This window comes from Diadema antillarum, unplaced genomic scaffold (genome assembly GCF_040938485.1).
Source record: "Diadema antillarum isolate AM-2024a unplaced genomic scaffold, OU_Dant_1.0 seq00000765_RagTag, whole genome shotgun sequence".
Classification (NCBI taxonomy): domain Eukaryota; kingdom Metazoa; phylum Echinodermata; class Echinoidea; order Diadematoida; family Diadematidae; genus Diadema; species Diadema antillarum.
Genome location: NW_027271655.1, coordinates 132,649 through 151,453, shown reverse-complemented (window position 1 = coordinate 151,453; position 18,805 = coordinate 132,649). Strand labels below are relative to the sequence as shown.

General features: G+C 38.9%; 1 protein-coding gene across 1 annotated transcript in view; it reads left to right on the top strand.

The window, feature by feature from the left end:
- LOC139738694 (uncharacterized) overlaps positions 1–18,805 on the top strand; it is a 45,144-nt gene that overhangs the window by 6,679 nt on the left and 19,660 nt on the right. The window contains exon 3 of the mRNA XM_071649326.1: positions 18,124–18,197. Within this exon, the coding sequence (XP_071505427.1) occupies positions 18,124–18,197 (74 nt within the window). The remainder of the gene's footprint in view (positions 1–18,123; positions 18,198–18,805) is intronic.

The following is an 18,805-nucleotide window of genomic DNA, read 5'->3' as shown; positions in this document are numbered from 1 at the left end:
TACTATACACCTTAAAGGAAAAATTATGAATTCCATGGTATGGTTTGTATATTGGCTCTGACATACTTGTATATCTACAGTAGTTCATCTGTGAGCTATTGTTATTCACAAAGGAGTATATGTCTGGATGATGTCATGTTGAAGATATAAACTCTCACAAACAGTAGTAGTTTGTGTCTTGTCATTGTTCATTTTTTGTTGTGTGTGTTTGTGATGCTATGTTGGTGCAGTGAGTGAGACTGTCATCAAAACCATGCATTTAAGAAGAGATAATTAGTAAAACATACTCTTTGATGACATGGATTGCTGTGTTTTTGTTTGTTTGTTTGTTTGTTTGTTTGTTTGTTTTAGACAGTTCTGCAATATAGCTCGAAATACAGACATTTGCATAATACAAGGCCTAAAAAGAAAGAATTTAAAAAAAAGAAGAAGAGAGGTTTCATTGCCTAATTGCAATTTGTAATTGATACGGTGTAGTCAGGGACACAAACTTCAGGAAAAATTGTTACTGTAGAATCCTACATTTTAGTGTAATGTTTTGATAAACTTGCTTGTTTACTGGTCAGTGATGAACTTATCAAACTATAAAGCAAGAACTATACAGGTATAGTGATTTTTTATATGGGTGACAGTTCAATACTTTTAAACAGTCTACTTGCTATACTTTTAATCAGTCTACTTGCTATACTGTACCAGTAGGTTCCATGTTCCATGAATCATCAAGTATTGTGTGTTATGAAACTTCGGGTGTGACTTCAGGTGTGAGTTTTTGGGCACTTGTTTCTTTTGACTCTTGCTATTCTCTGTATTCATGTAGGTGGGCCTGGCTAGTTTAGATAGCCCATTTTCAATTACCCCTGATCTGATGGATTCATCTTGACAGTGTGACCAATGACAGATAAAATAAGTACGGTACTCAATAATGTGCTCACTCAAGCTGTATTTTTCTTACTCACAACCGAGAATTCTGGTGGTAGTGTTAGTACAATGTAGAGTTGTCCAAAATGAACCCACCTGTTCTAATGCGACCCCATCCTGACAGAGATTAGCATTCCTTCATGGCTGTGGAGCACAGCATCACTTGTAATTAAACACCAACATTCAATGCTGCTATTCACAACATTCTTTTGCAGTAAACTTCATTAGACACACAACCCAGACATAGGCCTGTGTACACCTTTGGAAAATGTGCATGTAGGCTTATAGTTTTATTTCCAAGCTTAAACATTAGAAGTCCTACTTTCAGATATTCCTGTATTCTAGTGTGATGTTTTACAAGATGGCATTTTGTACCAGTATAACATGTTCAAAAGTTGAGTTTGCAAAGTCTCTGCTTTTCTTCAGCAGTGCGAAATAAAAGCATTATTTCCCTTGCATTTTCTAAAGTGCTAACCCCCATCCATTGTTTTTCTTAATATAGGAGTAAGTTACCAGAAAAGCATTACAAAACGGAGTAAAACAAAACATCTGATCATAATACCATGAGATAGAAGGGTTGCCGTCAAAGAAGCTGTCATTTGCAGTGTCAATGATACTTTCTATTTATTTTACTAATGAAATCAAATGTTGAAAAGTATTGTATAACAGAAGTTCAGAAGAAACACACATGATACAGTACCAAGAAGTATACAATATAGAATGCGGACATTGCACTTGTGAGTTCGAAGTGTGCACCTTGCAAAGCTGCCTGTTGGCACATATGTAATGCACCCACACATGTACAGTGTGAGTAGCAGCTTGGCTCCAGTTCAGAGACACACTGAGATGCAAACTTGTACGAGCATCTGGTGATGGATGATCAGTGCAGTGCTGTCTTGGGTACATGGTCTGAGGCCGTCATAGAGCAGTGTGTCTGTGTGGGTATCTAGAAGTGTAGGGTTTTGTGCAGCTGTATTCCACATCGTCTACGGATCTTTGTGTAGAAGTTCCTCTGTTGGAATCCTTTGGGATGTGTCCTAACCCCTCTTTATGGCAAGTTCACAAACGCTGCATACTGGGAAGACCAAAATGTCAACAAGGCTGCTGTGGTTCTGATGTCTAGTTGACATTACACTGTCAATTGCTTGTCATGTGTTTTTGGCATTTTGTTCTGTTCATGGATCTGCTATGCATTTTACATAGGAAGGAATGACTGCCTATTTCACACGCTTTCCATTCCTATTTGTAGTGGAGACTTACAATTGTACTTTGAAAGTGACGTGATTAAATTTAGATAGTGCGCAGTATCACAATCTACCATTTTGATTTTGTGTGTGCCTTGTAGTTCATGGAATGTCCAGAGTACCTGCCAAAAGTATAATAGTGTTGCATAAATTCTTACAAATTAGCATCCATAGCCCTGATTACATTTGTAGCTCCACTTCTTCCTCAAAGTTGATTGGATATCAGCGACCCCGCTGATTGTTTCAATCAATGCATGCAGTAGAATGAACAGCTTAACAAGTGATTGAGATACTTGTACTACCGTAAAGTTCCGTGTATAAGACGCACCCGTGTATAAGACGCACCCCTACTTTCGGACCTAAAATTAAAAAAAAAAAAAAAAAAACACGAAAATTTCCACGCAAATATTGCGTGTGTCATACATATTATTTCAGCTCAAAATTTCCCTAGAATGCAGCATGTATTTGCTCTATTTTTCGTTTCCTTTTATATTTTCTTTTAACGGTATTCATCGGACATCGGCAAAATATGGAAGACGCAAAATGCGAGACTTGTCTCGGTACTCACTTGCTATTGTTTCGCCTTTCAATCGTGGTACATGTGTCATGCATATCGTACTCATGAGTGTACAGTATGATCTTTGCTGTTATATAAGCAGAGGGTGTCTCGCATATTGACGCATGTCAGACTGGAAGGTTCATCACGAAAAATAAGAAAAACATCAACAAGTGTAGCAGAGGGATCATACGGCAAGACGTACGGTGCGTACGGTAATTACACTCATGCACTGTTGTTTCGCCCGGAGGGATTACCAGTAACATGTGTGTCTCTTGTAACATGCTTGTATGCACAGTGCTAGCCTTTTGCAAAAGGCAGCTCGCTATAATTTCAGCACACGCACACAGAGAGCAATGGACTTGCACACACAGCGTGCAATGGGCAAGCGCGCTTCGATCCGATCGCTGTGTGCACGCGAGTCCATTGCAAAAGCCTCTCTGCAGCTGCTGCCTTTGCCAAAGGCTTGCTAGCTAGCTAGCTAGCTACAGTGTAGCTATGCTATCCTGGCTGGCTTCGTGAAATGAAGAGCAAACGAACGACATGGATATGCATGCATGCTTCACACATCGTTCATATTTACGGTGACATAGTGTCGATCCTACTCTGTATTTTACAGCTTTTGTCTATGGCCATATTGATACTAGTACATTGATAAGTTTTACGGTATCGGTAATTTAGTAATGATACCTGTACATCGCATATTCCAGCTACTAGGTTGGCTGTTGGTAGCTTGGTAGACTGACATCGGTAGCATACATCAGTGCTGTTACAGCTGTTGTCTATGGCCAGATTGATACATCGTTACTACACAAGGCCGATGTAAGTTTATCTCGTATTTGCAGCTTTTGTGTGTGTCCAGATTGAAAGATCGCTCATTTATCCGTAAGTTTTAGTGATTGCTTACCTTCCAAACGTCGATGGGCATACATGGCCCTAAGTTGGCCTTATAAAATTGGGTGTACATGACGGATTTTTTTCGGTGATTCGACTGTACCCGTGTATACGACGCACCCCCGATTTTCAACGTTTTCCGACGAAAAAATAGTGCGTCTTATACACGGAACTTTACGGTAATTGATATCAGCAAATCATGCTCCATATACCTAGAGAAATGCAGCGAAGCAGTCACCAGTGAAACCACAACATAGATTTATTGTGGGTAATTGTGCTGTCATTGTGATTGATTACATGAATGCATATCGATTTGACTTGAGCTTTACTTGCAGAAATATGTGAGTTACTATCAAAGACTTTGCTTGCACTTCAGGGAAGACTCAAATAGTAACATTCTGACATGTCTCTGTAGTCTTCTTTGACTTTTATTAAAGGCATTAAATCCCCTCTTAGTGGAAAATTTTGCATTATAAAACATTGTATAACCTTCACTATTCACTCTGGAATAAAAACTGCAATGTTATATCTTGAAGGAAAATTGAGGTTATGCGACTGTCAGTAGTAGATTTCACGCAATTTTCTCTCTGTTGATTTGCCTAGCCCTACAACAATATTGTGTCACTTTTGAGATACAACATACTCATGAATACCAAGGGAGGGGGTCTACAGGGAGCTCCAATCATTTACTAGTTTTAGTTGAGGAATAGTGTTTGAATTGAGTTTCCATTTTCACATATGTACATTGGTATCTCTTGAAAGACAATGCTATCCTGAAAAATTAAGGCATCAGTGGACCTGTGTGTTGCTGTTATCAGACATGGATGCTTATTCAGGTTTATAAAAGTGATACCAGTGAAAAAAATTGAAATTCTTCTGAACGTAATTTTCTTGTATGAATGTAAGTCCAGTACACATTAGAAACTACGAGTAGTTCAGATTAGGTCAGGTAAACATGAATTTTGCAATAGGAAGCCATAAAAAAACCCATTCTTTAACAGAGTCTTTCAGACTGGAGTCACTTCGGCAATGTCTGGGTAACACCAGGGTAACACCAGGGTAATCTTTTTTCACCCTGCTTGTTAAAACGGTCCCTGCAAAATGTTGCTTGGATGTTGTTGCGGTAACTTTTGCCAAATTCTACCCTGGCATTACCTTGATAGTACCACAACACTACCCTGACAGCCCTTCTATGAGAACGCAACTGTTGGAACATTCCTTTGATACACTCAATCCGCATGCACAATATTGCCAATAGAGAATGATTGACATGCATGAATTGTAATCACTATTCTCTGTAGATGTAGCTGAGATCAGTGATTGTATGTGCACAATCTAGAATAATGGGCAGCGCTGGTTGGTAGGCGTGGTAGTCACATCAGTGGACACACCCCATTTGTAGAAACCTACTGGGGTAAGATTTTCAGTGTGTGTGTGTGCGTGTTAAAACAGCACCCCTCGCTCTCTCCTGCAGTTTTATTTGAATTTTAGAAAAATTCTGTTCTCCGGACATTGTTGCTGCATTGTCGTGATAAGATCGGTTAAAACAGGGCTTATGTAATTCAGCAAAGTCTGACTATCAAGTTAAAATCATATTTGTGCTCATAAATACATGTACACTGTAGTGCTATTATGATATACACATGTACATAAATTTGTACAAATAATGGATGAGAGATACATGATGCAATGTAGGCCTACATGAATTTCTTGGTTTGAACAGGTGCAAGGGACAACTTGGCATTGTGATGATTGTGTCTGTCTGTGATCAACTTAAAAATGACAAATCAGATATTAGAAGAATTATATAGCTGAACTATGCTCATCACACTTCCCTGAAATTTATTGTATGCCTGTACCTTGCAGGCTTTACCACTTTGGTCTTCACTCATACTCTGTCAAAGGCTTTCTTGCTGCTTGAAATGCCATTTAAATACAGTACTGTTCTTTCCTTGTACTACAATGTATTGTACTTATTATCTTGGGTGAGGGGTTTTCAGTGTCTTTAAAATAATTCATAAAGAGATTATGAAGAGAAATTTTTTTCCCTCACTTTACATGCCCTGTGGAGTAGGAGCAGACAGCCTGTTCGTACTGTACACAGTGTCACATTTGCTCACATGCCATTTGCACTTTCATAGTGCTGAGTTTGCAAGCAACTGGGAAGGGTACCTGAAAACAGGGGCTTCAGGTTGGAGCGAGCACATGTCGAGGAATGTCTGTACAGTAGATATGGATGGTACTCAGCACACGTAACATTGTGCACAGCTTATAAGTAGGCCTGGCTGAACAAGTAGATGCCCTTGATATTTATCATAATGTTGTAAGACTGCTAGCTATCTGTGACCTTTGCCTGACCTTACCAACATAGCCAGCCAGTTGAACTGAAAGATGACAGATTACTTTGGCTGGATTTCAAATGTTAAGGGGATTTTCAAATATTTTTGGCTTGCCAGGTTAAGACTCAGATGAAACATGAGGGGTGTAACTTGAATGTATGAGCGTATTATGTAGCAGGCATTTCTTAGTACATCTATCAATACAAGGCTGATAAACTACATGAAGGCCTGCAGTTACGTATGTCATAGGGTTGTTTGACTTATGGAACACTTCAAAAAACAAGCAACAAAATATCCATTCATGATACTGACAAAAACTTTTGTGACATAGGTATGTAGAAAATGTATTTTGTCTTGCCTTTGTACTGCTTTTCCTAGATATAGTGCTGCCAATATGCATACTTGCATGTCTTGTACAACTAATAATGATCAACTTATAGGTGAAAGGATGGTCGAATGATTGAAAGAATACTGAACACTTGCCCTCTGAGCTAGCAGAGAAAGTGTATGAAAAACTTCTGATTGGTATAGAAATCACAAACAAGTAAGGATATCTATGTTTATACAGAGGGGTTTCACAAAAGCTCAAGATTTCATTCAGATTGCTAAAAGAACATGTTTGTAAACTTGCCAGGACAATTCCTGTACATATGCACAAATTGTCTGTAGTGAAATGTTAGATCGCATGTCAGCTGTAATCATAGGGGCTTGCAGTCCAGTCTTTTATTAAAGCACATTCCACCTGCTTGCAAAGCATTGATTATCATGATGTTACATAATGTCGCACTGTCACATTGCCCCAGAGTAGAAACAGCACTCTTTTTCTTTTTCTTTTCACAGAAAATCTTTGTTGAGAATTTGGTGAAGTTTTTCTAGATACGGTACTTGCGAATGTGCAAAATATCTTTGTAGAAGTTAGTTTTCCTTCAAATGCAAATCATGGTTGTCTTCAGAAGAAAATTCATGCAGACCAGGCTCATCAAGTGTGGTGATCATTGTATGTACTGTAGTAACTGTGAGGTTGACTACATCCTGCTGAGCTGAATGGAAGGGATTTACACTGCTACTGCAACACTAAAGTGTGTCATCTTCCGTGGTACCTACTGTATGTATTCTTGTTCATGTCAGTGACAGGTTTTGGCTCTAGTCCAATGAAGTGAGGGAAAGGGATAGGCCCTACCTGTGAATGAATGAATTAGAGATATTGATAGTCCTTGCCAAGGAATACCTTGTGAAATAGGAAATGATAGATTCCTGTAAAGTACATTGTAAATATATTTAAGTTTTCTCTCTTAAAATAAATAAATGAATAAATGGCCTTCAGTACTAGAAAGTCGTAAAACTTAAGAAAATAGACCAGGAAGATGCTTGTTGATGAAAATCAGAACTTGGCAATCATTTATCACTTACATACGTATTTGTATGCTCTCTTTGTTTATGACTAGTAGTAAGTGTACTTGTGTGAATCAACATTGGTGTGATGTATAGGCCTAATAGTAGTACTTTATACCTTCAACCCTCTTTTCTTTTCTTTTTTTATCCCAAGGTTTGAAAAGCCACAATACTAGGCATATGTCGGAACACTCATTCAAGTTGATTAAGCACAAACAAACACAAGGTTGCTGGACAGACAAAGTCTGAGTTGATAGATGTTACCTTCTACAGAGATGCAAATTTTTAGTTTTTGCAGTATTTTGTACTGTTTTTGCCAAGAATACTGCAGGTTTTAGGGAAAATACTGTTTTTTTACCAGATTGTAACTACTCCACATGTCTATTGCAATAAAGGTAAAAATATTGTTTTTCCATCAAAAATATGTCTTTTCATCTCTCAGAATACTGAAATACTCTTCACAGGCTTGGAATCCCTGCTTTATGTTTGATAATGATCTGTGATCCAACTGAATTCCATTGTGCAAACTATATGGCAAAGGTTAACACAGGTATCAATCAATTCATTTGAAGAGGAAGTCAGTACAAAGCAGTTATAATTATACCTAGTGTGAATACCAGTGGTACTAAAAGTGAGCATGATAAAAGCTATTGAAAGTTGAGTTTCTTACTTCTCGCCTTGCAGCAGATTCTAATATTGTGCTGTGTGAGAATCAGATAGGCCTATATACTGTACACTGTATGTAATCATCATAGATAAGTCTACCCATTAGTATTTTTGTGTGTACAGGTACATGTGTGTGTGGTTTTAGGGCATTACTATTAATGCTAATATATTTTCCCACTGTCCAAATACTGTAAAATTTTCTCAGTGTGGAAATTTTCAGGCATTTTGCGTGACCAGAAACCAGCACAAAAATAATAACTGTTAATACTTTTGCACGTCATAGATTTGTTCCACGAAAAGATGTCTTGATACTGCGGAATTAGAAACACGCAAAATTTCATCTCACCCAGTCGAGCACAAAAAAATTACTCTCGCAAAAATAACCACCTTTACACTAGGCTTTACTTACGCAAAGTATGAATTTAGCATGCTTGTACCAACTCATTTTACATGCCCCACTGAGTTTGTAGCACCCTGGGATTGTAAATAAAAATATTTCATCCTACTGCAATTAATTAAAACCATTACAATGTATGTGACCAGGGTTATGATTGCAGTCACAAATTAATTATGTAAGTACCTGTTATGTGCATATTGTAATAGACAAGCTTAGTGTGCTCAGTGGAGAATACACTTTGTAGTACAGTAAGTACTACAGCAAATGACTTTTTGCAAGAGTACAATTTCAGCATGCAGTGTATGTGTTCAGTGTTACTTTTAATAAATTTATACAAATTGTAGCTAGCTATTTCCAGATTAGTTGGAGAGAGTATGACCCTATAGGTTTTAGGTCATAACCTGAAGTTGCCTGAAACCGACAAACCCAGCAGGTGAGCTTAGTTTAGCATAGGCCTACTGTCTGTCTGCTTGTCCCGTTAGTGGACCAGCAGTGGTGATGTTCATACCAGTGTTCAAGACTTTACATTTTTCACCAGTTTGTATATCTCTGTTTATTTGTCTGTGTCTTTGTGTACTTCTAGATTGGTTTGTCCAGATTCTCTTTTTGTCTGAAAATGTGACTTTTGTCAACAATTAGGCTTAAGGGTTCAGTCACTGCAGATCCTACACGCATGAGAATTAGAATAGAATTTATCCTTTCACATGGGCTGATCTCATGCCCGTGTAAGTCTGGCAACCAATAGTGTACACTTTGCTCCTAATGGTGCATGCCAATACTGTGCAATGTCAGCAACATTTGTCATTAAATGGCTACAGGTAGGGGGAGTGAAGGAAATCTGTGTACAGATTACAAGGACTTCCTCAACTGTGGTACTCTATCATGCTATCAATCAGTAGATGGGGCAAGTGCTCCTGACTTGGAGGTGAATATTAGGAAGTGGGCTGGCAGAATTTGCATGTCCTCTGGGAAGTGACCTGTAGCCACCAAGTTCAGTCTCCTGCTGGCTGGGTGCGGAGTGGATGTACCGTGGAAAGGATACATGCAGTTTGGTAACACTGCACTGATGAAGTGCGCAGATGAGCCCATGTTGAGCTACTTGCAATCTGGGGTTGCTCCAAGGTCAAGCTGCCCAAGTAGTTTCCTGAACTTGTATTTTGGATTGTATTTTGGATCGTGTCAGTTGCAGTCGTCTGCAACTTGTGGGAGAATGGGTGCCACAGAAGAAAAAAAAAGGGGGTGAATGTTTTAAGTGAGGAGGCAGTCTTTGTACCAAAGAGCAAATCTGTCAAGATCTTATCGCAATACTAAAAAGACAAACTTTCAGACTTTGCGTAGTTAAAAATTTCAGTGTTGACATTTCTTGTAATATGACACATTGTGGGTAGTTAGAAATAGCTTTCTTTGTGACATGACTGTATCAACTTTGTGCAGAACCCATCAGCAGTAAACCCAAAGTGACCAAAAGCATTATTTTTTTCCAAAATATGTGGCTAATATATGTAGCAAATGTGGTTGGCTGTCATCAGCTGTCATACCTATATGCTTTGGCGATTGTAGACATGCAATATTCCTCCCTACAGTGGATCCCTCCAGAGATACCATGAACAGTCTAATACCCCATTTACACACAAAGTTGGACCCAGGAGTGCTCTTGAAGGACTTCGACTTATGCCTCTCTGAGTTTGTTCATACAGAGAATCATCGCTTGCCAAGATCACATGCAAAGTGGCTGAGAGGGGCATAAGACTGTCACGGTAATCTTCCAGTGCGCGGGAACTTCTAACATGTAAACTGTATGCACAGTGCATGCAACTTCCAGGGCACTCTAAGCGTTGGTGACCATTAATACAGAGTTAAAGAGTGCTGCAGGAGCGCTCCTGAACCTTGCCTCGAGAAGGACATAACCTTAAGAGTACCCCAGAGCCTGATTGTCTGTTCATGCTGAAGAAGAGCTGCAGGAGTACTCCTGGAGCGCTCTAAATGCCCTGTAAATATGAGGTATAAGATTGCACCAAAAGCATTGAAAAATTTGGTGTGTGAACAGACAAAGTGGCTCTGAAGCGCTCCAGAGCTATGCCCCTCATGAGGAAAGGCTCAGGACCACTCCTGAAACACTTGTAACTCCTGTGTAAATGGTCACTAATATTGTGGAGGGCTGCGGAAATGGTATGTTGTGTGCATATGTTTGAAGTTCCTTATGGCGCAGAGTTAACATTGACACTTTATGCCTCTCTCAGTCTCAGTCACAACTTTGTTTGTGGTCTCAGCGGTCGGTGACTCTCTGTCTCCACATTCATACAAGTCCCTGCATTGTAGGGAAGTCCTGTGCCGCAGGACTCTCTTCAAAACCGTGGTGTGGACGCTCACTGGGACTTGTCCCCCCATCCCTCAAAATGCATCACCTCAATTTTTTTTTTTCCCTCAGCAGAAATAATGCACGTTGTACCTCTGCATCCCTATATAATATATGGGCAGGGGATTGTTACACCAGCAAGGTTGGAAACTTTTCCACCTTCCAGGTTACACCCTTGCTTCTGTGCGATATCTGTTGGCTTTGATATTTATATTATATAGGGTGACTATGAATGGGATGCCAGGGAATATTGCATGAATAGAAGATGAGTGCAATATTGGCCCTAACTAGTGCAATATTATACAAATATTCAGTGTTTCTGAGTGCAGTGGTTCCGAATATTACATGAACGTGCAAGTTTAATTGTTCTATTCAACAATGCAAAGCGGAGATGAATTAGAACGGTTAAACTTGCACCGAATGTAATATTTAAACCTTCGCACGAATTATAAAACGTTGAATATTTGTTTTATACAACACAAGATAATTTTTTATAGACCTCTAGGCCTGGTCTAGACCAAAATAGATCTGACGTTAAGCCTATGTAGGAGGAGGACTAACAGTTAGGCCTAGATCTAGATCTGGCTCTAGGTCTTGCTGGCAGTGCAAATGGGTGCGTGTATGCACCAATGTTTTACAATACACAAGTTCAATGTGTCCTTGTACCTATTGCACTGCTGACCGTTCAATAGTTGTCTATTGCACTGCCATTGAGAGTGAGTGTGGGAAAGCCGATTCTTCTGAATGTCATGTGTCCCGCATTCATCCAATCAGATGGCAAGGATCTATGATGTATAATCCCTCCTATTCCATGAATTATAGCCATCCAATAAGATTATTATGATCTATAGGCCTAAACGTTATCTAGAGAAGGCATAAACTGTAAAAAAGCACCATTCTTCTACATCACCTGCCTTTGTGGAAAGGAGCGGACAATGCAACATCTCCTTGTCTGTTCACTACGAGAGCCTTGCACACAAGAAGATCTGGGGGGCGTTTCATCAACGAGTTCGTCGGAGGTTTTCACCGACAAATTTGCTATCAGCCAATCAGACGCAAGGATGACAACTGTTAAAAGGTAATGAAATCCTTGGTCTGATTGGCTGATAGCAAATTTGTCGGTGAAATCTCCGACGAACTCGTTGATGAAACACCCCCCAGGTAGCTCTAACGCTCTGTGCCAGGCAGTCCATCCAACATTGGACTTGAAGAATCTAATATTCCCTTGACTCAAGAAGAACAAGACTTCTACTCGACTTTGAAGTCAACTCTGCGCTGAAAATGGAGTGATTCACGCTTGCGTATGAAGCAAGATGTTTTTGCGCTTGTGAATTGTAACAATAGTTCATGTACTTTTAAGTATGGTAGCAAGCATTTTCTGCACTCAGCGGTGTTCATGCATTCAGCAAGCATTCATGTGACAGATGAGACAAAATACGCTGTATTATTATGTGTCCCTAACAATGGTAGCCTATAGTGAATTGATACTGGCCTGTGCATTTGGTCATTACACTCTCGTATTGCACAGTGAAAATCAAGGGGACAAGAATACGCATTTTTGATGCGCCACTAAAGCGTCCTATATGATAATCATGCATAATCTGCTGTCAGTGTGTGATTTGTGCTAGATAGTGTGTTCACTTGGAGTGGGAATATGTTTTATGCTGTAACTGATGCTGGTCCAATGGGAATCACCATCTCTCATCAGTCTTGCATTAGATTCACTGACCAATGTGAATACTAGGCCCATTTACACTTGCTTGGAAAAATCGAGATTTTTCTAAAATCGCGACATTTGGGTGTAAGTTGCTAAGCAACTTCACCCAAACGCCCTCGAAACATCGCCAGAAAAATCGCCAGCCGGAGTGCGATTTTTTGAAACATCGCGAAGTTTGAGGCGAAGTTAGCGAGTGTAAACCCAAGCTGCAGAAATATCGCGATTTTTCATCACGTGACTCTCGGTATCGGATTGCACCGGGAGTTTACGCGCGCTCCCGATCCCTCTTTGGAACGTGTAGAGAGCACGTCGGTCACTGGCCAGAGTACTAGTACACGGTATAGACAGCTGTGTACATCCACAGGTCTGAACGGCCGATCCTCGGTCGGCTCGTGGTCTCTCACCTCACCCTCCCTCATGAAACTAGTACACTGTACGTGAAAACTACTACTGGTAGCAAACCTGAAGTTCTCCAACCACGTATCATCACCCTATGACAACTTAACAAAATAATGTTCTCCCAGAAATGCGTTGATTCAGATTGTGGGAGTGCCATATTGCTCTCGATATATATACGTTGTTTGTGGAATACAGGACTCAGGAGTACGTGATAACAAGTGTAAGTTCTTGCTGTCGCCTGTTAAGATACCAGTCCTAACTTCCAAGTCTTACTTCCCACTTTCATCATATCGGCGAAATTTCATGATCCTCCGGAATGCTGCTGTAGATGAAGTTTTACACACCTACTACGTATGTAATATAGCAAGCTATATAGTTTTACCGTAAGTAAACAGTCTCGAGAAGCACAAATTTATGTGTGCATTACAGTATACCGATAAAAAGTCCTGGCTCAACGTTGTGATCAAAATATACTGCACTGCAGTGAAAACGAACAGAATAGCGCGCACTTCCACTCAGCTACCGTGTTGAAAACAGGTAAATTACGCATGCGCACTACCGACCAAAAAATCGCGATGTTTCGTGAAGCTCAAACTTCGCGTGCTTTTGCGCAAATGTAAACGGTGGAACCAAAATGTCGCAATTTTTAAAATCGCGATGTTAGTAAGTGTAAATGCGGCTCAAGTACCAGGCTTGCTTACTGCTTGGGTCTGTGGCCTTGTGATGAGTTGAAGGCAACATGGGCTGGTGGTCTCTCCTCCATGTGGTCATGTTTATTGTTCAAGGTTTCTTTTAGAAAGCTAAGGGATCTATAATCGTTGATTTATCTTGCTGTTGATATTTAGACAATATTTTCTTGCTATTGTGTGGCACATGTACATGTGTAGATACCATGTTCTTCCATTGGAGACATTGCAGACTGATAGCAGTGCCTTTCCTCCTATTGCCATTCCTTACATGTACCGCATACACAGTCAGGATGCAGTAAGGGGGAATCACGTAAATCATGTAATGAGTGCGTAGGGTACAAGAAACATCTGGCGACAATAGTATGAGCTTAGTTCCATGTACATGATGTATAATTGAGGAGCAAAGTAATATGCCAGGTACTAGCAGTGGGCTCTGAACTATTGTAATGCACAATTTCACACATTACTATTTGGTTGTTCATCGAAAGTGCACTGCCCTTGCAGCTGTTTTTAACATTGAACATTTTGATTTGTTCTATTTTGGATACATGGCTTTTTACAATTATGCGGAGATTGTTTTCTTGTCTTAGATTATGGTTATCCTTGCAGGCTAAATCTGGTCAAACATTGATATTTGCTAATCAGCATTGCAAGCAGATTGGAAGTGATTAACTTATATGAAAATTTTATGCTAGTAATGAGCTTCTGTAGATCCAAGGTGATATACTCTATGAGTGTATCAGTGCAGCTTAATCTTCACTCATTTTTCAAATTGTAAATACATTGTAGGGGTCTTAAGAATTGAAAGATATGTCAGAATAAAAGATTTTAAGAAATGAACCTGCAGGCCTACAATTTGTACTTATTCCTTTTGTAATACATGTACCTAGGCAAACCATATATATGGATCAATCTGAAATAGGATTTTGTTACTTCTGTGAGTTTTGTTGTTTGTGTGTTTGTGTGTTTGTGTGTTGTTCTGTAGAGACAAACTGGACCAAGACTGTTTTGACTAATTCAAACAATGTTTTTGTCTGGCTAGTGGTGTAGTACAGCTGTATGTAAAAAAAAAGAAGAGAAAAATACAAACAACAAAACAAAACAAAACACCCCTGTGTATTCAGGCTGTTGCTTTAGTGTCTGCATGCATACATGTGCAAGTTCATAATGTGATTTGAAGGTCACTTGCAAATGGAGTGAATGATTGAAAAATTTGAGCCCCAGATTACTTTTCAAATGATGTCTGATGCTGATTCTTACTTCTTTTCTTTTCTTTTTTTTTTGGGGGGGGGGGGGTAGGTAGGAGTGGAAAGCGGGTTTCCCCCTCCCCCATGCACTTCGATTGTAAACCGTAAAAGGTAACAAGCTGAACTACTCAAGGTAGTAATGTATGATGTACCATCTAGAAGAGGCTTGAATTATGAACATGGATACATATTTAGTGTCTGAGCAGTCTACATACCAAACAGGATTTGAGTTGCACACTGTAAGATGAGAAAATCCGATGTGAACGAATGTGAATGGAGCTATTGAAAGCATTGTATACTGCTCTAACCCTGCTTCGTCCCATACAAACGTGTAGATATCAGTGATATCTATATGTGCTAGGCAGCAGGCATGCGCATCAGATTATGGTGGCCTAGTCTCCAGAGGCCTGAACTCGGGAGACTAGATGGAATTGGGATAGGAGTGGGTATACATTGGGCATTCCACAAGAGTCATTGCGGGTCCTCTGCCCGTATTCACGCACTACTGACACATCAGACAGGTAATCAATGCATGGCTGGCTGGCTGGCTAGGCTGCTCACCGACTACTGCTCATGTGTGTACGTATCTTTCGTGGAGGCATTGATCATCACCGTTTATCCAGCTCAAATGCTAGAGATGTATGCAGTGCACAGACATTGGCTTTTGATAATGTAATTTTTGTAATCTCCAGCTGAAAAAGAATGAACAAAACAAATGAAATAAGTAAAGAGAATAAAGTGATATATGTGTTACTCATTCCCCCACCCCCCTTTTTTTAAGTCATGTTGGTCAAGAGCAGGAATAGGCTTGGAATATGTTGAGATGATTACTCAAGGAGAAAAAAAAGAGATACAGCATAAATTTACATGTGTATTCTTGTGATAGTAATAGGAAGCAAATATATGCGTCCACTTGAAGCACCTTCCAATTAATTTCTGTTCCCCTTAAAATTGTAAGTAATACTGAAAATTTATGATATAGGCCTATAATGATTTCACATAGCTCAGGAACAGTTTGATTGGCATTCAAACGTTCATTCGATGTAGTGATGGCAGTGGTGTTCGTCCAGAAGATAATATGACAACTTATTGTCTCTGCTGGGATAAATAATGGGACAGGAGCAAGATTAACAGACAGTGTCTGAGATTCTATGGCAAAGATGTAATGTTACTTCATCGTGCACTCTTCCCTCACAATTATCAATACTGTCTGGGAATTGAGGAATGTGTTAAAATGTTCGTTGTATTTGTACATTGTCTAACAATCTCTGTGTAAATATTCTTTTTGTTTTGTAGTAGAATCAAGCTTACCAGACACATGGATGCCAATATGCATACACTTTTGTTTTATGATATTCTTTATTTGAATATAATTCTATATCAGGCCCATGTTCACAATGAAATTGATATGAAGAAATAAGCAGCTGTATTCTCTCTTGTGCTGCTGAATCATATTTTTTTTAACATACAGTACAATATATTTTGTTTTGTTTTTTGCAAATCATACCATATAAAAAGAATTGACATAAATTCTGCACGAATCTCAGAAAAACATAACTTGATCAACTTAATCGAGCCAATCCATATTTGCTTCAACACTTAGGCTGCTGAATCACTTTTTTTTTAACACACTCACACACACAACACACACATGTACTATTGGTACAACATAGAATTATGAAATACAAGGTTATGTCATCTCTGTTTAAATTGTTTGTTAAAAGTGCTGGTTCTTCTTTTGCTAATCAATAGAACTTAGATGCATAACATGTTATATATCATGAGTATATTTGACTTTTTTTATAGGAAACGCAAACCCTAAAAATATGATTTAAGCCAATGTTGAGAGAGAGCAGCTATTGGCTCTTGGGAAATGAATATTATATAAATACGCAGGATGTTATCCATCTAGAGGCGAGACTCTTCTTGAATGCCATATGTCATGCAAAGTCTACTTCAAGTGCCTGTGTGTTGTAAATGTCACTTTGGCGAGAGAAGTGTTTTCTGTTATCCACATTATGGCTTCATCACATTGAGATTGTTTTTCTCATCTATCGCACCGTCTCATGGTGCAAATGATGCTGATGTTCTAGAAGTTCCTACCAGGTGTATATCCAGCAATGTAGATGGAAAAATAGATATTTTGCACTTCTTCTAATATGAAAAAAAAAAACTTGAGCAAGAGACAGGCTTGAAAAGAGAAACAGCATGATTCCTGGTGTGTGCCACTATGACACAGGTTGTGATGTCATTGTGTGACATACTTGCGTCAAAATTCATTACCTGTGATCAAAGCTACATGTATGCTAAATCCAACAATCACATTCTCTCCATACTCACACAGTGTGCACAGATAGATGTGAAGCCAAAGAAGTGAACATAAAAGTAGGACAAACAAAAAAAAGTAAAAAGAAACAACAAAGGCACATTTATGGCACATTTCTTATTTAGCCAACATTTCTTTTATTAGCAAATCATGTGAGAATGTAGGCAACCAACACCATGCTGATATGACCATATTATGTAGCACTATGCAGCTTTTCGAGGAGCGGCTGCCCTGGAGAGCATGGACATGTGCAACATATTATAGTTGTGTGGATGGAAGAAAATGTACACATGGGTCTGTGGAGTGACCAATTTGTTACTCCAAATTCTAGACAGAAGTTATGACCTCCTCCATCAGACACAGTCATAAACTAAAGTGTGGCCTTCTGTCAATGTTGTATTTTGGTTTGATAGAGAAGAGGGAAAGACAGATACTGAGCCAGTATTTCCATACATTTGGATGTTCTGTGGCACTTGGAGCACATCGAAATATCACAGTGTTTATGCATACATTATGGACTGTTCACATAATGATAACCGTCATGTAACATCTGACTCTATATTAAACAATTTTGAAAGATAATAGTAAATATAGTAGCAGATTTAATAATTCGCTTGTATCAGGATTTTGTAGATGTGATAAAAGTAAGTTGCAAAAACCCCTTTCAGGTGATGCATTCAATGTCATTGATACAGATACAGATAATTAATAAAAAAGAGTCTCTTATTCAAAGGGCTACTGATAATATGTTGTTATGTCTTTCCTTATCACCATAAGTATCATGTGTAGGACATTTTGCTTGTCTTGGTTGCACATTTTCTTTTGCTTTTGTACTGAATAATTGAAATGTATTTGAAGGATTTGTTAAATGTGTAAGTACTATTTTGTGTTCCATGTTGTGTCACGTTGGAGAAACTGGAAAAATTCTCGTCTTGTGAGTTTTGATGAAACTCGTTCGCTCTTCTGTTTTTCTGTCAATGCAGTTCATATAAAAGCCATTGAGGTCAAAGGACTTCAGAAACGCCAGAGTGACAAACGGCTTGAATACACCTTCCAGGTATGAGTTCTTTTTATCACTCCATTTCTTGCTTTTTGTATGATATCGCTTCCCTAATTTCGTACCAATTTTGACAAGTTTGTGCATCGCTGATATTAAAAAAAATGTTGTGATATTTGTTCCAAGTGTATTTTAAGTAATGACATTGTTTTGTATTTTTTATGATGCCATAAACTCAATAGGCTTGACAGTGATGGAAAAGAAATTAAACATTATATATTTTACACAGTGCTTTTGTGAATTTTCAGTTGCTTCCCCCAGAATTTTTGAAACAATAAAACATCCATCCTCCTAAACGAAGAAGAAGAAGAAATAACAGGAATCTCTAAAGCTAGGAATCCACATTAATTGTTATTAGTACACAGACTCTTTGATGATTCTATAAATACCCCGATGAAGATTGGAAGCTGTTAATAAAACAATTTCATTTCTGTCTTCTTTCATCAAATGTGTGATATCAATTACCATACATTTTAAACACTTCATCAAAATCAGATCTGAGGAAAAACTCAGGGGGTGAAGTATGAGTGTTGACAGTGACAGGTTCATTGTTTGCTATGCTGTTCTAAGGCTGTCTGCTTGCAGAGCATCAAATCACTTTGCTGATT